At 40.1% G+C, this 20565-nt stretch overlaps 1 protein-coding gene across 9 annotated transcripts in view; it reads right to left on the bottom strand.

Moving 5' to 3' along the window:
- Window positions 1-20565, bottom strand: part of GALNT18 (polypeptide N-acetylgalactosaminyltransferase 18) — a 342505-nt gene that overhangs the window by 107453 nt on the left and 214487 nt on the right. For all 9 annotated transcript variants that reach the window (XR_008466254.1, XM_054200443.1, XM_054200438.1 and 6 more), the window contains 2 exons: window positions 19649-19841; window positions 4334-4500 (listed from right to left, as the gene is read on the bottom strand). Coding sequence is in view for 8 of the 9 variants with exons in the window: in XM_054200443.1 (XP_054056418.1) it covers window positions 4334-4500; window positions 19649-19841 (360 nt within the window). In the remaining variant the exon portion in view is untranslated. The remainder of the gene's footprint in view (window positions 1-4333; window positions 4501-19648; window positions 19842-20565) is intronic.

The raw sequence follows: 20565 nt of genomic DNA, 5'->3' as shown, positions 1-20565 counted from the left end.
CTCTTTTGCAACATTTATTACTAACTTTAACATGAAGAAATGTCATAGAGGATGGTAATTATTGCTATAATATAAATTTTTGTAAGGCATACTCTGGACACATTAATTAGCGATGGTTTTTGTCAGAGTTAGGTTGATGGTTGGACTAGATGATCTGAAAGGTCCCTTCCAACCGAGGCAATTCTATGGTTCTACGCTTACTGCCTCCCCATGACACTGAACGCAGCATGGCTCACAATGAGGTTTTTAGAGAGATTTCAAATCATCTTGAAGTATCTCCAAGAGGTGCTTCATAATCCAGTGGGACTCAATACCAGAAAGAAGACTCAAAAGCAAAGACAGGACTCCAGTGGCACAGAAGGTCACCACCCTCTGCCCAGAAGGCAGGATGCAACAAGCCAGAGAGTGAATGAAACACTATTTCAACCAGGCAAGGCTTTTTCTAAATACATTTCTGACGTGTAATTAACTATCAGCAGATGTGGGCATCGTCACATAGAAGTTTTTTTAAAGCCTCTTCTCTGCAAATCCCTCTCCTCAATTGCATTAAGTCAGTTGGAAAACTCTGCTTCTGAAGGCAAAAATGAGTAAATTATTTTATTGCCAAGTTATAAACTAATGAGTGTACTATCTCTGAAAAGCAAACAGTGTTCCTGAGGAGAACGGGAAACATTTTCATCTGACAGACAGCACTTAAAACTACAGTAAAACAGCTGAAAACAGTACAGTTCCTCTATTTCACGCCGATGTCACTGAGACCCAAATGAGGTCCAAGTGAACAACACTGATATTCGGTTTGTTTTTTCTAGTAAATCTTTTGTTATTATACAGCACACATGCAGTCACTGAAATGCACTTTTTTAAACCTTCAATTAAATATGAAACATTTAAGGGTTATGCTTATCAGAATTCCACCAGAGAAGACGGTATGGTGAAATGCGCACATTAAGCCATGGAAAGGATCAAAACTTTGTGACCTGCAAAATCTATTTTCTGTTTTTAAATGGCAAGCATTGGCATTTTCACATTTTTCTAACTCGAAATATTTATTTTTAAAAGGGAAATTCACAAAGAGATTAATTGGATTCTCCTGAAACATAATTGGGAACTTGAAAAACTGCACTGAGGTTTAGAGAAAGTCATAGATAATTTCCTTGACATACCCTGAAGGGCACAAAATAAAATACTATAGCTTATATTGTTCAAGACAAACGTACAGACTTCGGCCATACACTTGAATATATCGTTTCTTAAATCAGCCTTCTGGAATGTTAAATTTAAATTTAATTTTAAAAAGCAACTAGTTGTTCTACTGTTCTTTTTTGAGACGGAGATCTACTGAAATTAGGGGTGAATTCAGATGTTCATTACTAGAGTCAGAATTTGTCCCACAGCAGTTTACTGTAATTTGCTTTGTTTGTCCCCAGTTTACTGTAATTTGCTTCCCCTCAGAAGCAGGAAATTTTGGTGCCCTCCTCTAGTGCCACTCATCATACCTGCTTTTATTCTAAACCACTATGCTATGTGAATCAACCAAATAGCACAAGAGACTCCAAATAAAACCCATGTTCATTTGCAGTCTGTCTGATCTCTGTTCTCACTTTTTCTTTCTAGTCACTTCCCATAGTGTGATGCTTCTTGCCTGTGAAATCCACGGCTGTGGCATCACAGAAAAAAAAAAAATCTTATATCAAGTTATAAAAGTTGCCATCCCCGGCGAAAGCCTGAGAGTAAACGTACCGCTTATAATTAGGATTCTGACAGGTCTCTGTGAGAAGCAGAGCCTGGAGCCGGATGCAAGCACAAAGCAAGCCTTTCCCCCTCAGGTAGCATTACAGGGAAACCCAGAGTAACCCACTTACCTTACAAGCAGCAACACTCGCAAGCTGAAGAGCTACTAACAAAAACACAGAATGACACTAAACATAAAGGATTAGTTTCAGCAATGCTAGAAGGGAGAAAAAAATTGAATATAGAATATTGTAAAAGCAAAAGTAAATTGTAAAATAAATATTTCAAGATTTAAACTAATAATAGAAAAGCCCATAAATCATCTTTACAATCGCTCCCTTTCCTACCAAACATCCATCCTCTCCAAATGGATGCCTATTACCGGGTCTTCAGCATACATTATGGGATAAAGAGGACGGTAAGAATCTAATTTACTACTGCAGGGAAGACATGCCAGCGAAAGGGTTAGAAGAGCAGCAGAAAATCCTGGGGAGAGCTGAATTTTTCTAGGAGACTAAGTATCACTTTGCACAGTGTGATTTTGTAGAGAATGACATGAAACACCAAGCGAGGAAAGCCAAACCAAAGGTTACCTTCCTCTCAATTTCTGTCTTCTGTTTGGGGCCAGGATCCTAAGGATTTAATGCACTGGAGAGTAAGAAAGGCAAACCTGAATAAAAGGCACAGCCAACTATAAAAATATGATACTGCACAGTACCAATACTAATACTAACACAAAATGTGTCTGAACAGGTCTTCCTGAAAGATGACGTGGTTCCTGTGATATCTTATATATTTCAGGTAAGAAATACTGAAAAAGAATAATTTTGACAAGCCCACAGAGCACAGTGCAAAGTGTATTTGTTAGTGAGCTCGTAGCAGTGATGACAGGCTCTCAGAAACACTGATATTTCTGATATTGCTCCGCAATGTGCCCACTGGAATAACTGCCTGTGAATTATAGAAAAATCAGACTCAAACTCTAGAAACCTCTTTTTTCAACCAGTTTATTTTTCTTCTTTTATAGCTGCCTTGTGGCCAGTTCCTCTGTGTCCAGAGGCCTCATGCCCTGCAGCACCAACAGCCATTCAGATTCACTGAGCTCCTGGCATCACATTAACTGTACCTGTCTGAAAGATGCAGGAATGAATTTCTACAAACACATTCCAGAGTCCAAGTGCACCAAAGTTACATTCCAATTTTTTTTCCTATCAAACTGCTATGTATTGCATGAGGGAGTGCACAAAAATTAACGGCAGCAAGAGTTCACCAGTAAAACCATGTCAAGTGACTGAACTACTTGCTGAAGCAAATTAAAAGTCTACCTCCGTTCACAGGATGTTTCTGAATCACATATATACGTGTGTGTATGTGTGTGCAAGCATCTTGGTTTTGGTTTGGTTTTTTTGTTTGTTTTTTAAGTTGCTCATAGTTTACTGTTTCAGGTGATTCTTCATTTACTTCACTGCATTGCTACATCATAAAATGTGCCATAAATTAAGAATAACAACTCATAAATCTTGCATACCAATTTACCCACACTATTCCATGAGCAGGCGTTTCAAGAAAAGCTTGGTCAGCCCTGGGTAACTCTAACCATAGTAGTATTCACCAGGACTGGAATTAGATTTGACATAAGCCTACATCAAGTTGTTGGGGTTTGTGTGTACTCGAAAGAATCAGGATTTTACTTTTTCCTTCATTGACAGTCAGCAGAAGACGAGATGTTGAAGTGCACAGCCTAGGGTGGGGAACTTACTTGTTTACAAAGAAGTTTCTTTTCTGTACAAATCTTAGACACATTTACGATCAGCAGTGAGTCACAGGATCTAGCTACAGGGATCACGTAACAGCTGCAATGATAGCAAGGATAAGGGAAGCCCTTTTTTCCGCTCTTTCCTTCAACAGGATCAATTCAGATTCGCCCTGTATTTTAGGAGTTCAGAATGAAATCACCAGCACAGCAAAATTTTTCTTTAAGTTCAGAATCCTGTGCTTATTAAAATTTCATCCCTAAAGTTGACAGAGAATAAGACTTGTAAATAATGTCCAGCATGGCCTCAGTGACAAACACCTAGGGCAAGCACTGAGCAACCAGACATGAGCAGTCCAGTCCTTCAGATCATGGAGAGCAAAATCTGAGTACAGACAGTAGAAAAGCAGCAAGGAGGGGAGAGGAGGTGAGGTGAGGGGAGGGCAGGGGAGGTGAAAATCTAAAGAAGATGTCTACGAAATACAGAAAGATGTTTTATACAAGAGCACAGAAGGCATATAATCTTGAAAGCGCTCTAAAGTATTAAAACTTCTTGGGTCTTTAATCTATTGTTACACTCAAAATTCTGCTTAACAGACACCTTAAGCATATAGAAACAGCATCCTATCTTTGTACGTGCTCCTTTTAACATGCCCCATTTGTGCATATTTGAAGACAGCCCAGCAAGACTGTGGGATGAAGAATGGAGAAAATACACCAACAACCTTTGAAATGCCATTGGGATGAGGAGGAGCCAGTATTTAAGGATTCTCATGTATGACCCAAACTCTAGGGAAAAAATAGAAAAAAAAAAAGGAAAAAAAAAAAAGAAGAACCAAAACCTCTTACCATTATTACTGTTATCATCAACTAAAATAATCTCTTTGAGCAGGTGAGCAGGAGTCCGGTCAATGGCTGAATGAATGGAGCGCAGAATCACCGAGAGAGCTTCATTAACAAATATGAATACAATGCTGACCTCAGGAAGTCTGTCAGGAAATGTAAGGTTTCTGCACCTGAAGGAAAAGGTAAAAAAAAAAAAAAAGATGTAAACAGTTAGAAGTCACACAAACTGTTTCAGAGAAATCTATGCACAGCCATAAGAATGATAAGAGAGCTTTTGTAGGCATGGATCAGAACGTTCCCACACCTGTTCAGAGCACATACAGGCAAGAACCAGATGAATTTCTACCTAAAAAAAGGAATCCCTGAAAACGGTATCCTGAATCTGCCTGTGCAACCAAGGCCTAGAGTGAGCTCGCTTTTCCATCCAAGGCCCAAACCACTGAAAATTAGTTTTCAAACCAAATGTAAACGCTTGTTTAAATCCAGCTTCCAACAGCAATTGTTCACAATGTCTTTCCGGACAGTGCAGACAGGAATACACAGAGTTAGTCCCTTACTGTAAAAAGCACCTTCTTAATAGCCACGTTAATCATTTTTGCTACAGAATCTACCACCTACCTCAGTCAAAATCACGGCCTTCTTTCTCAACTCAATAGTGAAAGATCCAGCTCCAAAGAACATCCTGCTACAAAAGCTCAGACAGACAGTGTAGCCAGAAAAACAAGTAAAAAGATGGAAAACTTATCTGTAAGCTCAGTCAACAGGTTTAATCAGAATGAGGAATACTCTTGTAACCTGATGGATTTTTCTGTGCTTTTTAAAATGTATATATTTTAGCCACATTCCAATTTGCTTATTCAAACAGCCGTATGGGAGTGCCACCCACGACTTCAAAGTTCCTTAATATTTATTTTATTGGGGTTTTTTCCCTCCTTGTTTAAAAAAGGATTCAAACTTTGTAATTTTATGAAGAATAGAAAGCCCTTTTCCCAATTTCTATCTTTTAAACTGTCAGGAAAATATTTGCTTTTTATAATAAAGCCACAAGTTAATTAAGTAACGCTAACCATTTTTCTCTGAAACTTTTAGTATTTTAATGCAATGTTTCTAAACAACAGTTAATTCCACCTTTTTCTCAGATCTGAGACTATTTACTAAAATGAAATTAGGCCACAGGCTGACCCAGGCATCATTTCCAGACAGGCTCTGTGGATGGAAATGGTTGATGCTAACGCTCTTCTCTGCCTCCTGACAAGACTGAAGTGGCTATCTTCTCTCAAGACGCCTAGATTTGCTACATCCAGGAACTCCTTAAAGCTATGGAAAGCATTACTAACAGCCGATGTTGAGCATACAGAAAGCATGGATGGAGTCAGGATTTTTAAATCATGCTTGAATGTGACTCCTTAACTAAATTTGTTTGAAGAGAAAGCATAGCAGTTTTTTTGTTTTTTTTAATATTGAAAATTCATCTGGTCAACCAATTTTCTCAATTCGGTGATTAGTTTGAAATTGATGGAAATCACATTAAAGAAGTTATTTAATATTTTAGGTACTTTTCTCTCTGTTACTATGTGACAGAATTATATAGACACGTAAAACAGAAAGTAGTCTTGAAAAAGTAACAACAGTTTTAGTCTTAAATAAGATGGTCCATTCATCTTTCAGAAACGAATGAACCTGTTCAAAGAGATCCACAGCTTTTTGTTCCACAGCAGCAATACAAGAGAGAAACAATTAAAATGGTGTTTGGATTTACCGATTCCCACTTGTAGCTTGATCTTTTGGCAGCATAACAAATCAACACTTACTTTCCAAAACCAGTTTATATTTCTACTGGTGTGTTAGTTCCCTATTTTCAGGGGTAAGACAGCTTGAGCTTTAAGCATCAGACTGAAAAGTTTTTCTTGAAGCTTTCAGGAGAGCTGAAAGCATGTAACTTTTTTTTAATTTTTTTTTTTTTTTTTTTTTGAGTACCACTGGCCAGCAGATCAAATACAACAACCGCTTCTGGAAGTGTCATTGTGTCATTTATAATCAATGGCACCCCCATCCCCCTATCCTTTTTTTTTTTTTTTAACTGAATGCCAATTCATTAAAGATGACTTGTAATAAAATTTCACTACTTTGAAAATCAGATTCTCAAGAAAGCTTACATTTGGACATCTTCTATAACCGGCCTTTAAAAGCAGGTGCAGTCATGATTCTTAGTGGCTTCAGGAGTTTTTCTGGCAATCAAGATTTTCTAACAAGTACTTATCAATAGATTCATGAAGGAAATCTAAATAAAAATCTACATATTGCATCTTTCAGCAGAGTGATATGCAACCCGTAAAGTACACAGCTGCTCAGAAGCACACATACAAAACAGGAAAGGAGACGCTGCCTCCACGAAGCGCTGTGGGCCCTCTGAATGAATCAGAGCCAAAGTACGTTCCTACAGATAGGAACTTGAGTGTTCTTTATTGAAAATAAGACACCATATCAAGAGGCAGAAGGAGCTGCCTTTTCTTCCAGAAGACAACAAGTGCAAGGCAGCACTGTTTTTCTCTTTTTAGCCACTAGTTCAGGAGTTAAAACCTTCAAGCACGACAGAAGAAGTGTGAGTTCAATCTTCTCTTATCTCCCCAGAGAGCTATCTAACTACGTGCCAGCTTGGTGTGATTATGTTCAGCCCCCCTTTTCAGAGGCATTCCACTATCTGTGGAACAATTAAACGTACATTAAGTTGGAGTGATACCAAGAAGACTCTAGTCTTGTGTTTAGGGCAAATTCCCTGGAGGAAGGACCTGGCTTGCAGTACCCGTTCCAATGGATGTTCATGCATTTTAAACACTGGACTTCACTCATTATGGCTATGTCCAACCTTCCAGATTATAATGCCACAGTAACTCCTGTGATCACTTTTTTCTTTCGTTTGCAAGCTAATATTTATTGTTTTCATTTAAGAAGAGCTGCTTTGGCTGAAGGAATAAAGGCATTTCACAGAGTCTGCAAATCAAGTGTCAGGGCACTTCATTGGGAAGCAATACAGAATCACAGAATGGTTGAGGTTGGAACGGGCATCTGGAGGTCAACCTGTCCAACCCCTTGCTCAAGCAGTGTCACCTAGAGCCGGCTGCCCAGGACCTTATCCAGACAGCTTTTGGGTACCTCCAAGGATGGAGACTCTAAAACCTTCCTGGACAATCTGTGACAGTGCTCAGTCACCTTCACAGTAAAAGAGTGTTTCAGTTTGTGCCCATTGCCTCTGGTCCTGTCACTGGACACCAGTGAAAAGAGCCTGGCTCCATCCTCTTTACAGTCCCCCTTCAGACATTTATATACATTGATGACATCCCCGCTGAGCTTCCCCTTCTCTAGGCTAAACAGTCCCAACTCTATATACACACATAAGGTTTCAGATCTTCTTACGGAGAAAAGATAGCTCTCCACACCTGCCTCCTGTACCCTAGAGTGAGTATTTTAACCTCTGAAATCATACATTAAAGAAAGCTCACCTTCTGTGACGAACAGTCTCTTAGAGCACTGCTTAAAAACACTGCCTTGATGACTGACTAGGTGGAGCAGGCACAAATTGACTTGGGGCTCAGCACTGTCAAATCTGAGGTGAATCTTTGGCAAATGTGAATTTTAGGTGCCATGAGGGTGAAGTGCCATCTGAAAATAGGATTTTCAAGGTGTATATTTCAGGCTCAAAGTGTCTGGGAGGCCCCTGTACTTATGATCATACTAAAATTTTTAAATACCAACCCTCACAGTTTTCCAAAAGATGCTAAGACCATTACAGATCCAGCTCCTTGGAGAATATACCCTATTCATGGCACAGTGTGTGTGGCGTGTGCATGCCATTCTGCATTGACAAAGAAAATTCCATATATAATCTGGATACTATTATTTTGTGGATGTCAATTTATATGCAAGTTAGATGTACAAATTTGCATGGGCATAATGAGAGATTTTTAACAAAATTATAGTCTCCTATTCATCTTTATAAAGCTAGCTCAATTCTGTTTCATGTAATAACTGAAATTTTATCCAAGTTTTGAAAACTGTGCTTCAAACAGACTATGAAGCAGTTAACAGGCTTAAATATAATTAAATAATTTTCAGTATTAGCCTGTAAAGAACCTACAAAACCTGTTACTTAGTGATTCACTTGTAGCCAAAATGCATAGAGATATAAAATGGTCCAGAAAACAAGGCTACAGCCAATCTATCTTTTAGCTGTCTAGCTTAGGCACAGTAATACCTGTTATCCTCAGCCATACCAATGTACCAAGAAGATAAAAATGAAACTCTAGGAAAAATGATAAGATATGTCACCTATCAGATAGAAAAAAAACAACACAATGATTTTGGAAAACATTTTAAATGGCAATGAAAATACACTGAAAATAGTTCAGGGAAGTTGCTTCCTTAAAAACTAGTTTTTTTCTCCTCTGTCACTTAAGCTAAGGTTGAGATATATGTAAAATATACTTTTGCAAGAAATTAGCGACAAACTACTTTCCAAAAATGTTGATGACAAAACCAGCCCCACAAAACACTGCTTTCCTATCATAAATCCATGCATAAACTGAAACGTTCAAACAAAATTTCTGCTTCTGACATGTTTTTGATCCATTTCAAGGAAACTATTTGTATTGTTTTTCCTACCTGCATTCATTTAAATCTTTTCAAATCAGATCACGCTGGAGAAGATTTTCCATTGCCTGACACCTTGTGCAAGACAAGACCAAAGTGTTTAATGCTATGAGTGTCATTTGACTCCCTTTTTTCTCCACCATTGTGATGGTGTGCTCCACCACCAACCTGACCTTTTTCTCCTGTAACCCCATCCAGGCGATAACCACCCATGGTGGTCATAACGGGTGCATCTAGTCGTGATGGCTGCATCAGGCTCGACGTGTTTTTGGGGAGACAGATGACAACACGATAGCCAAGGGCTAACTTGAGCAATGTGCCTACCTAACCAGAATACTGGTACTGTGGTCGATATGCAAATATTACTATAAGGCAATCATCTTACCCCCATAACTAGTGAACTGCCCAAGAGTCCTTTGAGCTCTCCTGCATGGCAGCAGGCTGCACACCAGCATCTCCCCTTGAGTAGGAATGCCTCTCAAGGTTACTCCTCAAGGTTGAGAGATTCTTTGCTGCAACAGATCCTCAGTAAGTGACTAATAGCATGCTAAACTTTGAAATCTTAACAAAATGATATAAAGGATTGATTGCGCATATATAATCCTTTAGACATAAACCGCTGACCAAGTCTGGGACTAGGATTGGATCCAGCTGCACCTAGACTCCTCTCTGAGAGGGAGTTTAGAAAGCAAGAGGGTCCTTTCTGAACCTCATGACTTGACGGGAGGGTGTCCCTCACAGTTTTGTCTGACCCTGTCCTCTATGCAGTAAATAACCAAGTGGTGTGCCTTGCCAGCGAATCTTGTTAAACCACTGTTGCATTTACTATCAAACTTTGCTAAATCCCTGGTTTATATCAACAAAAGTATCACTGCTTCTCTCTACAAGTGAAGTGCATCACTCCATCGGTGACAACCATACATTAAAAGATAACTACATATGATACAACAGAATAGAATTAGGCTCCCATTGTGTCTAATTTTTTTAGTCTTTTCAAATGGATTCTTTTCAATGAGGGTACATTCCTAAATTGAGTCCATCTTTTCTTTTTTCCGTTCAGGCTCATTTATCATCTTTACTTCCAGCTTGAATTCACTTATTTTTTAATGTGTGTAGAGTTTTTTAAAAATGGATTTTCTTGCCTACATTGTTTTTCATATCAGATGATGACAATAAAAATTACCTACTTTTTTTTTTTTAACACAAATCAGAATTAAACACACACACCTCAGATCATGCACAGAACGCAGTGCAGTTTCACAAGTATGTCTGTCTTCCTCTTTATGTCAAGTTTTATGAGGAATAAAATTCCATAATTCTAGGAACAAACACGAAATAGATAGAATCATAGAATCATTTAGGTTGGAAAAGATCCTTGGCATCATTGAGATACAGAGAAAGGGTGCGTCTATATGTATATAAAACATAGGTGAAGGGGGGAAAAGGGAGGAAATTGTATGGATCAAAATCTTGGATCCATTAAGCCCTAAGAATTGAACGGTTGCGTGGCAACCAGCATCACCCAAGTTTCAATGACAGCTCTGCTTCGGACTCATGTGGGGGCCTCGGACAAGACCCCTAACCTGCCCCTCCACAAAGTGAGGCTCTTGCTAAAAAAACCAAATCCACAAAGTATAGAGCATACTTCATAATAATGACTAAGTGATTTTTAAATATAAATTCTAAATATTATTTAGAATTACAATAACGAGTATCATCCCAATGTAGCTAAAAAATTACCTCTAGCAACCTACTCCACTAAATTACATCGGGCTAATAACACTAAAGTAACAGTTGTCATGGTTACCAGAAATTTAGAGAAACTCCTGGTGTTCTGTTTCAAGCACAACTCTGGTAAGCGGAGGACAGCATACATTATGAATCTTCTTTCAAATATTTGTCCACAAGAAAATTACATTCCTCTAGAATATATGCATTGTGATAAGACAATTTCGCCAGTCACATTAATATTAGTTTAGCATAACTATGCAGTAAGAACAGAGCAAGAATGATTTCCTGTATTAATAACTTACCTCTGAGACTTTCTACAAATATGTATATAAATTATGAAAAAGAATTATTTTCTGCAATTTTTGAGAACCTTTCACCATGAGTTATAGCGGTATCACATCCAACAATGGCAACAGAACACGGTTTTTGTTCTAATCCCTAAATTATGTCATTTATTCCACATTTTTATAAAAACACAGGATGCAATAAAGCATATTACTAAAACATTTGGGGTTAAGGTATTGTTTTAAGAACATATGTGGGAGGGAGCTTTAATACCAACAGAGTACAAATTTCGCAGAAGCACAAGCAGAAATAGAATTGTACTTTCTTCAAGATCTGGTAACATTTTGTCATCAGCCAAAATGGCAAACGGAAATTCAAGATGTATGGGAAGAAAAAAATTTCCATTCTGGCATAAATGAAATAAATAGCACTAAAACTCTTGCAAAAGAACTGAGTCTTGTAAGAATTCCAGCTCAACTTTTTACGTTTATAATTCCATTTCGTGATCATTCTTCATTCTTTCTTTTGCTATTACCGGTATTTTAAGTGTTAACCGAATTATGCTAACAAGGCTGGCATTGAACAACATATAAAAAGGGCTTTTTTCTTGATCTCTGTGGATTACAGTCTATTACTACAGAACTACAGCCAGTAAAACAGTACTTCTGCTGCAAATCAAGATATCTTTGGTTTTGGTCATCATCTTCTGTTATAAGGGAGCAAAGGCAGGCACACAATTGTGTGAGGAATTTGAATATAGAGTTACCATATAACTATAAGCGAACACGGCTAACTTTTGTTTTTCCTCCTGGCACCAATCCTTAAAAACAAACAAAAAATTTGTAATAAGGAATTATTAGATAACAGACGGGGAATATGCAGATAAGTTCCAAGATTGTAACACAAGAGTGATTAGTTCTCGGTCTCCTAAGCATCTTACAGCATATATTTAATTGCAACAGACAAATTCCCCACTCCTTTTAATAAAAGCTATAGGTCCATTTTTTCCTTGGTATTTAAACCCAAGACCCTTCTCTGAATAAAGAAATAAGAACAGTAAGCTGGGAGTTGATGATCTTGATAAAACTAATTTTTGGAGGAACATGAGAAGAATTCTTTATAGGTATTTGGCCAAAAATTGTTAGCTTCTCACAGTATTATGCCATGGATTATTCTGAGTATGTTTTAGTGTAAATGTGTGCCAAGTGAAAGAACATCCACATGTTATGACACATTAATAAGAGACTGAGAGAGAGAAAACGAGAGAGAGAAAGAGGGAGGGAAGGAGGGAGGAAGGGAGAGTGGGACAGAGAGTGCAAGTGCAGATTATCACATCGCATCTTCTTTCAGTTAAAGGAGACAATAGGGAAGATCAAAACCAACGAGTGCACATCATTATTAACTTAGGTTATTAGAGCAGCTTGGAGACTGCAGCTGATTTGGTAACACTGCTAGTGGTATTAAATACTTCTAGAGCAGCCATTTGAGGAGATAAGTTCAGACAGGGCAAACTGAAGCACGGATCAGAATCACAGAGGGTGGCCACTCAGGCAGTACACACCACTGCTATGAGTCCGTTTGAAGGCACGCAAAAGTGAGGTAAGAAAAAGAAGGATTAAAGGTAGAGAGATGAGTAAAAGAGAGCAGGAAATATGACAGAATTAAACATCAGATATTTAACACGAATGCTGAATAATTTGGCAGTTTTAAGACTTCCGACCAAAACAATACAATAGGTAAAATACCAGGCTTTTGTGCTCGTTTTAAAGGATTCCCCTGAAACATCAGATATAACATGCAATATTTATGCTATCTTTCATGAGTAGAAACAAAAGAACTCAGTCAGAAATGAACACAGAGCCATATCCGTACCTAACATAAGCCCAGCAAAACAGAACTGTTCCACTGAAACATCTGGAAGCAAATGCTTATGGAATGCAAGTCTGTAGGAGCTGGCTTTTGGGGAGAAGAAGAACTAACATGCAAATGCCCAGCCTGAACCTCACAGAGGTCGTGTTTTTCTTACACCAGTTTTAAGGAAAACTGACAGATTTATATAAATGTGACGTATTGTGCACTACATCCAGGACCACCATAACACTGATGGACATTTTGGACAGATGTACACACATAAACAGCTTTTGTCCTAAAACACATCACTCTCCTCAACTGAATGCTTAGTTTTTCTCCCTTGTAGTTATATTTGCATTCAGTGGATATCCTGCCTGCTGTTCGTGCCCACTTTATCACAAGCCTAATTCTGCTGCTTTTCAAGACTTCTACTATTGTCCCTTCCCAAACTGAGCCTCAAAGTAATACAATTTGGGACTGGCGAACTGTTTGAAACAAGAAGTACTTACAAAATGGCCAGAGCCTTTTTCTGCACAGGAAACGAGACATCTCCTCTGCACTTGTCTAGATGCCAAACAGCACTGACTCAGCGAGGAAAAGGGCAAGTCTGGTACAAGCCAAATGCTATACCACACTATTTAGCAATCTCCAAAGAAGAAAAAACATCTGAGCTTTAAATGCTGTTTATCCCACTCCACCTTTCCTGCCTTTGCTTCTTCATACATATAGTGTTTTTACCAATGCAAAAGAAGTTTGTCTGACTGCAGTTACACTGAGTGAAAAAGTTGCTTTATGCCTACTGGTCAGCCCCTTCATGTCACACAGGCTACGCAGGAGCAAAACTCTGCAGAACAGTTCCTCTGCCGGGATCCTGCTGCTCGCCTCTGTTTCCATTACTCCTCACTCTCTCATCACATAAGCAAAGAAGAATGTTATCTCTCTCTCCCACATGTGATTCAGCACAATGGATCAGGTCACAAAAAATTTACAAGCCAACGAAGTAGAATCCTAAGTGCATCCACTCAAAAGGAGATTCGGTACACAGCTTTGGGATCCCTAAACAACCTAAGTTTTAATAATGTCTTTCTGTGTGAGCTTGTTCAACATTTCACTCACGACAAGCTTTGTGGGTACTGCCTGCCCTACTTAAAGTAATGAGCACAAAAGAATTATAACTAACACAGAAGTATTATCCTGTTCCTGCGCACAGTAAGGGCAACATTGCCTTCCTCAATGCTTCCAAGCTCATTAGAGCCAGTAGTTATTTGTTAGTCTGCGATGTAGATATGTTACAGGCTAACAAATGCACATAAGGGTGATAAACAGCAGAGCACGCAATTTCAGCAGCAGAAAATAAATGGAAGCCATGGAAGAGACAGTATATGCAATACTCCACAATACTTCTTGTACTAAGCACTGCAAAAACAGAGCCTACTTCAGGATGTGACAACTACTTCAGGAGGCTAGCCTGTCCAGGGGAGTTATTATAATCTGTATTCTAACACATTACTTTGGACTGTGCTGGGGACTCCACAGTGCTAGTGCAAATACTGACAGTGAACAGTAATCAAATTATGCATGATTTATCACAGCACATGAGGCTCATGGCTGTACAGAGGGTACAAACCACTCTGCAGTACCTAAAACATGAGAAGGTCCCACTGCAAGGTGTGACAATTGCCACAGCCTGACTCAACTGCAATCTGCTGGACTTTTCCATCTGACTGATGGTAATTTTTCTCCAGAGAAGCCAGAGTTCAAGGGCTTGGGCAGAGTGCACTGCCCTAACTACTAAATGTGGTCTCCCACCTCTGCATGCCACCTGCAATGGAGGACTGGGCAAGGCCAAGAATTTGCACTCTCCTCCACATGTGTTGTGTCTAAGCAATCTCTAATTGTTTTCTCGTTTTCTCATGGCATTAAACGTTGACAATATCAACCCTAGAAAATCCTCTGCTATAATACAGGGTTATTACATATGTGGAGTGGCCTTTCTCACTGCAGAACCTTGCAAAGAAATGCTGAGCTCCTCTGCTAAGTTATTTTGATGTGAATTCTCAGAGGACTGCAGGCAGAAAGGTGGTCAAGGCTGAGTCATAGAATCTTCATGGTTGGAAAGGACCTTTGAGATCATCGAGTCCCACCAAACAACCAACAATCTCTGCCACTAGAGCATGCCCTGAAGTGCCACATCTACACACTTCTTAAATACCTCTAGGGATGGTGACTCAACGCCCTCCCTGGGCAGGCTGTTCCACTGCCTGACCACTCTTTCAGTAAAGTAATTCTTCCTAATATCTAATCTAAACCTCCCCTGCCGCAGCTTCAGACCATTTCCTCTGGTCCTGTCATTATTCACCTGGGAGAAGAGGCCAACACCCACCTCTCTCCAGCCTCCTTTCAGGTAGTTGTAGAGGGCAATGAGGTCTCCCCTCAGCCTCCTCTTCTCCAAGCTAAACATGCCCAGCTCCCTCAGCCTCTCCTCATATGACCTGGTCTCCAGACCCCTCACCAGCCTGGTAGCTCTCCTCTGGACACGCTCCAGCACTTCAATGTCCCTCTTGTACAGAGGGGCCCAGAACTGAACACAGTACTTGAGGTGAGGCCTCACCAGTGCCCAGTACAGAGGCACGATCACTTCCCTGCTCCTGCTGGCCACGCTATTCCTGATAGAAGCCAGAATGCTGTTGGCCTTCTTGGCCACCTGGGCACACTGCTGGCTCCTGTTAAGCTGGCCATCCACCAGCACCCCCAGGTCCTTTTCTGCCGGGCAGCTTTCCAGCCACTCTTCCCCAAGCCTGTAGCGTTGCTCAGGGTTGGTGTGACCGAAATGCAGGACCCGGCACTTGGCTTATTGAACCTCATACAGTTGGCCTTGGCCCATCGATCCAGCCTGTCCAGGTCCCTCTGTAGAGCCTTCCTACCCTCAAGCAGATCAACACTCCCACCTAGTTTGGTGTCATCTGCAAACTTACTGAGGGTGCACTCAATCCCCTCATCCAGATCATCGATAAAGATATTAAACAAAACTGGCCCCAAAACTGAGCCCTGAGGGACACCACTGGTGACCGGCCACCAAGAGGATTTCACCCCATTAATCACAACTCTCCGGGCACGGCCATCCAGCCAGTTTTTAACCCAGCACAGAGTACACTTGTCTATGCCATGATTCGCCAGCTTCTCCAGGAGAATGCTGTGGGGGATGGTGTCAAAGGCCTTACCGAAGTCCAGATAGACAACATCCACAGCCTTCCCTGCATCCAGAAGGCGGCTCACATGGTCAGAGAAAGAGATCAGGTTGGTTAAGCAGGACCTCCCTTTCCTAAACCCATGCTGGCTGGCCCTGATCCCTTGGCTGCCCTGCACTTGCCATGAGAGCTCACTCAAGATGATCCTCTCCATGATCTTTTCCTGGTATCGAGGTCAGGCTGATAGGCCTGTAGTTCCCTGGATCCTCCTTCTGACCCTTCTTGTAGATGGGCATCACATTAGCCACCCTCCAGTCATCTGGTACCTCCCCTCTTGACCAAGATTGTGGATAAATGATGGAGAGAGGCTTGGTGAGCTCTCCCACCAGCTCCCTGAGTACTCTTGGCTGAATCACATCTGGCCCCATAGACTTATGTGTGTCTCGGTGCAGAAGCAGATCATTGACTACTTCCTCCTGGATGTAGTGGTGGGTTCTTCTGCTCTCCATCCTTATCTTCCAGCTCAGGAGGCTGAATACCCTGGGGATAGCTGGTCTGACTATTGAAGGCGGAGGCAAAGAAGGCATTAAGTATCTCAGCCTTCTGCTTGTCCTTGGTTGCAACTTTCCCCCCTGCATCCAGTAAGGGATGGAGATTCTCCCTGGCTCTCTTTTTGTTGATGTATTTATAAAAACTTTTTTTGTTGTCCTTAATGTTAGCAGCCAAGTGGAGCTCCAGCTGGGCTTTTGCCTTCCTAATTTTCTCTCTGTATAACCTAACGAGATCTCTGTACTCCTCCTGAGTTGCCTGTCCCTTCTTCCAAAGGTGGTAAACCCTCTTTTTATTCCTAAGACCCATCAGAAGTTCCTTATTCACCTAGACTGGACATTTTCCCCGCCCTTTAGACTTGTGACACTTGGGGACAGCCTGCTCCTGGGCCTTTAAGATTTCTTTCTTGAAGAGCATCCAGCCTTCCTGGACCCCTTTGCCCTTCTGTCCTGAACAAGCCAAAGTCCACCCTCCGGAAGTCCAAGGTGGAGGTTTTGCTAACCCCCTCCTTACATTGCTACGAATTGAAAACTTGACCACTTCATGATCACTAAACCCAAGACAACCTCCGACCACCACATCTCCCACTAGTCCTTCTCTGTTTGTGAACAGTAGGTCTAGCAAGGCACTTCCCCTGGTAGGCTCATGTCATATCAGTATGATATAAAAGGGGCTACTAACACCACACGCTCCTGTCAGATCACTTAATTCTCCTGGTCTCAACTGGGGCGAAACATATATGAATTACATTAGACTTCGGTTATGTGTATACTTCTGTTGTCTTTCCAACTTACTACACTTCATATATAAATTCAGATGATAGACCAGACCTGAGCCCAGACACGATATGAATTCCAGTCCTTTAGCTACCTGCCCACAAGCCTTTGCTGGGATTCCAATGTCATGCTGACTCTTGCAGAACCACTGCTGAATGCAGGCTAATGAGCTGGGTTAGACCTAGGCTGACTCCATCCAGAGCTATTGTGGCACCTCTGTCATATCTGTGCTTTCGTGCATTTCTAGTCAGAACAGGAATACCGCAACCGACTAAGGTCCAACAAAGTTGGTTAACTCTGTCTCCATGCCACTTTCTATGTGCTCTCTTCAGACCAAGCTGTCCCTGGCTTTCGTGCTGTGCTGCTTGAGCCTAGTATCTGCCCATGGATAACTTAAATACATCTATATAGACTCTGGAAGTGACTAATGCAATTGGCTTTAAAAATAGGTGCTACAAATCCTAAAAATTATTATAGTGGAAAATATACTCTTGCTGGGTAGGGGTTTTTTCCCCACAATAGTCATGTGTGTGCTCTCACACAAATGAGAATTTGCATATCAGGAGTGGGAATTCTTTTTTCAGCAGCATGATTTTCAGAATACCCTGAATACCACAGGGTGCCATATATACAGCAAACAGTGTAGGTATTACCTGACAACACTCCTCATTTCCCTCAGTATCAGAATTTAGTACATTTCAGTGTCAGATTACCTACTTGCTCGTGAACCATGATAAAGGATGCGGGGAGGGGGGAGTCTTCCTGAGCTACCATAACTAAGCCATTATTTTGTACGCATACATCCATAAATACATTGTAATGTCTAACACGTTTCTGGCAGATAGTTAACTAAGGATCAAAAATTTCACAAAAATTAGGATCGTGATTCATTTCTAACTGGAGTTTCTTTTAAAATCCCAATGCTAATTTATTTCTTTCAGCTACAGTAACATTCATTTTCTCTGTCTTTTTAATTTTTAAAACCCATAGCTATAAAAAATTTAGATTTAAATCGTTCAGGAGAGTCATTTCAAAAGAGATATAAGAACAGACACATTTCTGTCATTGATGTCTTGTTACTTACAGAAGATTTATTTTTCCTCTGAATTAGTTTACAACAAAAAAAAAAAAAAAAGGAAGAGTGTCCTTACAGACAGTGCTAAACTAATTTAACCAAAATACAAATATAACTGTATGGACCTTGATTTCCTTAAAGTCATAATTTCAGCCAATCCACAACATAAATATTTCTAAACTGTGATATATAATAATATATAGCATAAATATATTAAAAATTGCTGAAGTGTTGCCTGGAATAGCGTTCATATCTTTTCATTAATATCAGACAAGTTAATACAGGGTAAAACATACTGCTTACTGCTTAGTTATTAAAACATTTGGTTAAAGTAAGTGATTAAGATCACATCTGGATTGCTTTTGGAATTGGCAAGGAACTAAGAAACCTTTCACATCTTGGTTACTGGTTCAATTCAGTAAGTACCCATGATGTTTATTTTAAAGATTTTTTTTTTTTTGTGAGCTGCAAAAAAAGCAGTTTTCCCTCCACTCATTTCCCCATCCCCAGAGCTGCTGTTTGGTCAAAGGATAAGATGTATCACCAAGGCTGAAAAGAGTTGAGCGTTAACTGTCTCTGTAAAATGGTCCTACCAGAACAGGCCTCAAATGCACTAAAAGGAAGGTCGTTCACTCCCTTGGTCCCATCCATCTCACCAAGCCACTGTGGAATAACAGTGGATGTATTTACCCTGCCTGACATGCATGATTCCCAGCAGAGAACAGCCCAGTAAAGGAAGCTCCATGGGCTTTCAGCCGCTACACGCTGCTTGACTAAACGGCACATTTCATCACTGGAGCTTAACAGTTTCACCTGCTTACTGATCTTTATCAGACAGCTGGGGGTTTTCAAAAAGAGCACTTATTATTTTCTTGTGATAAAACTGAAATTTAACATAAGAAGGTTGCTCTTTTAGCAGTAAAACACTTGCTGTGTAATATAAATTGTAGGTGAGATTAAGGTTCCAAAGGATCTTGGGGAACTTTTTTAATGGATACTTAGTGGGATTTTAATAGGACTTAATTTGGGCACTCCGGTGTGTCAGGAAACATTTGAAACCTCCAACCTTCATATAGTTGATAGAAATTACTTGTTCTGGCCATCGTATGTAAACTACCTTCTATGTGATCACACAATACAAGACCTCCTGGTGAAAAAGAACTAACAGACTCTACAACTCAGAACCTACAAAAACGTGTTGAACGACCGCACTTACCCGTTAGGCCTAAGGTCAGGCAGGGGCCTGTCCAGTGGTAAGCGATCGCTCAGGTAAGCGTTGTATCCGTAATACTGGAACTGTTTCAGTGCGATACGTCTGTTTTCAGGACTGAGATCCTGACCCCAGTGAGCAAAGAGAGATGAGTCAGTGAATGCTTCAGCAGGGTTTTCTTCCAGTTTTGGTGGAGCTTCTACAAAAGACAAAGACAAAAAGAAACAATTTTAGACTTTCATTCCAACAGGCTCTAGGGTACGTTACTTTAAAAAGTGTGACTTTAGGGAGAACACCACACAGAAGAGCACATGCTGCCGGCTTACAGCAGCCTGTAAGTCTTGACATAACGTGTCCTTCACCTCTTGTGACAGTGTTAACTATTAGCACTTAAGGCTCAAAATTTAATATTCAAAATACAGTTAAAAACAATTATTTTTCATTACAATCACACTGAAGGCCGGGACTGACAAATCTAAATGAATTAAATTTCAAAAGGATTCTTATCAGACAACAAGAATGTTATTCTGGTTTTATATACAAAGATGAACTATTTAATTTCAGCCTGAATTATCTTGCCAGAAAAAGATTAAAGTTTTGAAGGGGAAAAACAAAGACAAAGGAAGAGAAGAGAGAGTCTGTACAGAACACACAAAATGGCTGCTGAAGTTTTTGTGCAAAATAAGTTCTTTGAAACTACATGTTCAACAGAGAGAAAAAATTCACTGCACTTGGCACCCATGTTTAAATAGCAAACCAGTTTCAGTCACACAATAATTTTATGGTCCAGTTTACCAATCCAGGCTATTTGAATTTACAATGATACTACTGGGATTGCCACTTTTTAATATTTGTGTCATTATAAAATGCTTTTGTTCCACAATGCCACAGATCTGGCTTCTGCAACAAATAGAGAAGATGGG

The sequence above is a fragment of the Rissa tridactyla genome, chromosome 4 (genome assembly GCF_028500815.1).
Source record: "Rissa tridactyla isolate bRisTri1 chromosome 4, bRisTri1.patW.cur.20221130, whole genome shotgun sequence".
In the NCBI taxonomy this organism is placed as follows: Eukaryota; Metazoa; Chordata; class Aves; order Charadriiformes; family Laridae; genus Rissa; species Rissa tridactyla.
Note: the sequence above shows the minus strand (reverse complement) of the source record. Positions and strands in the feature narration are given on the sequence as shown.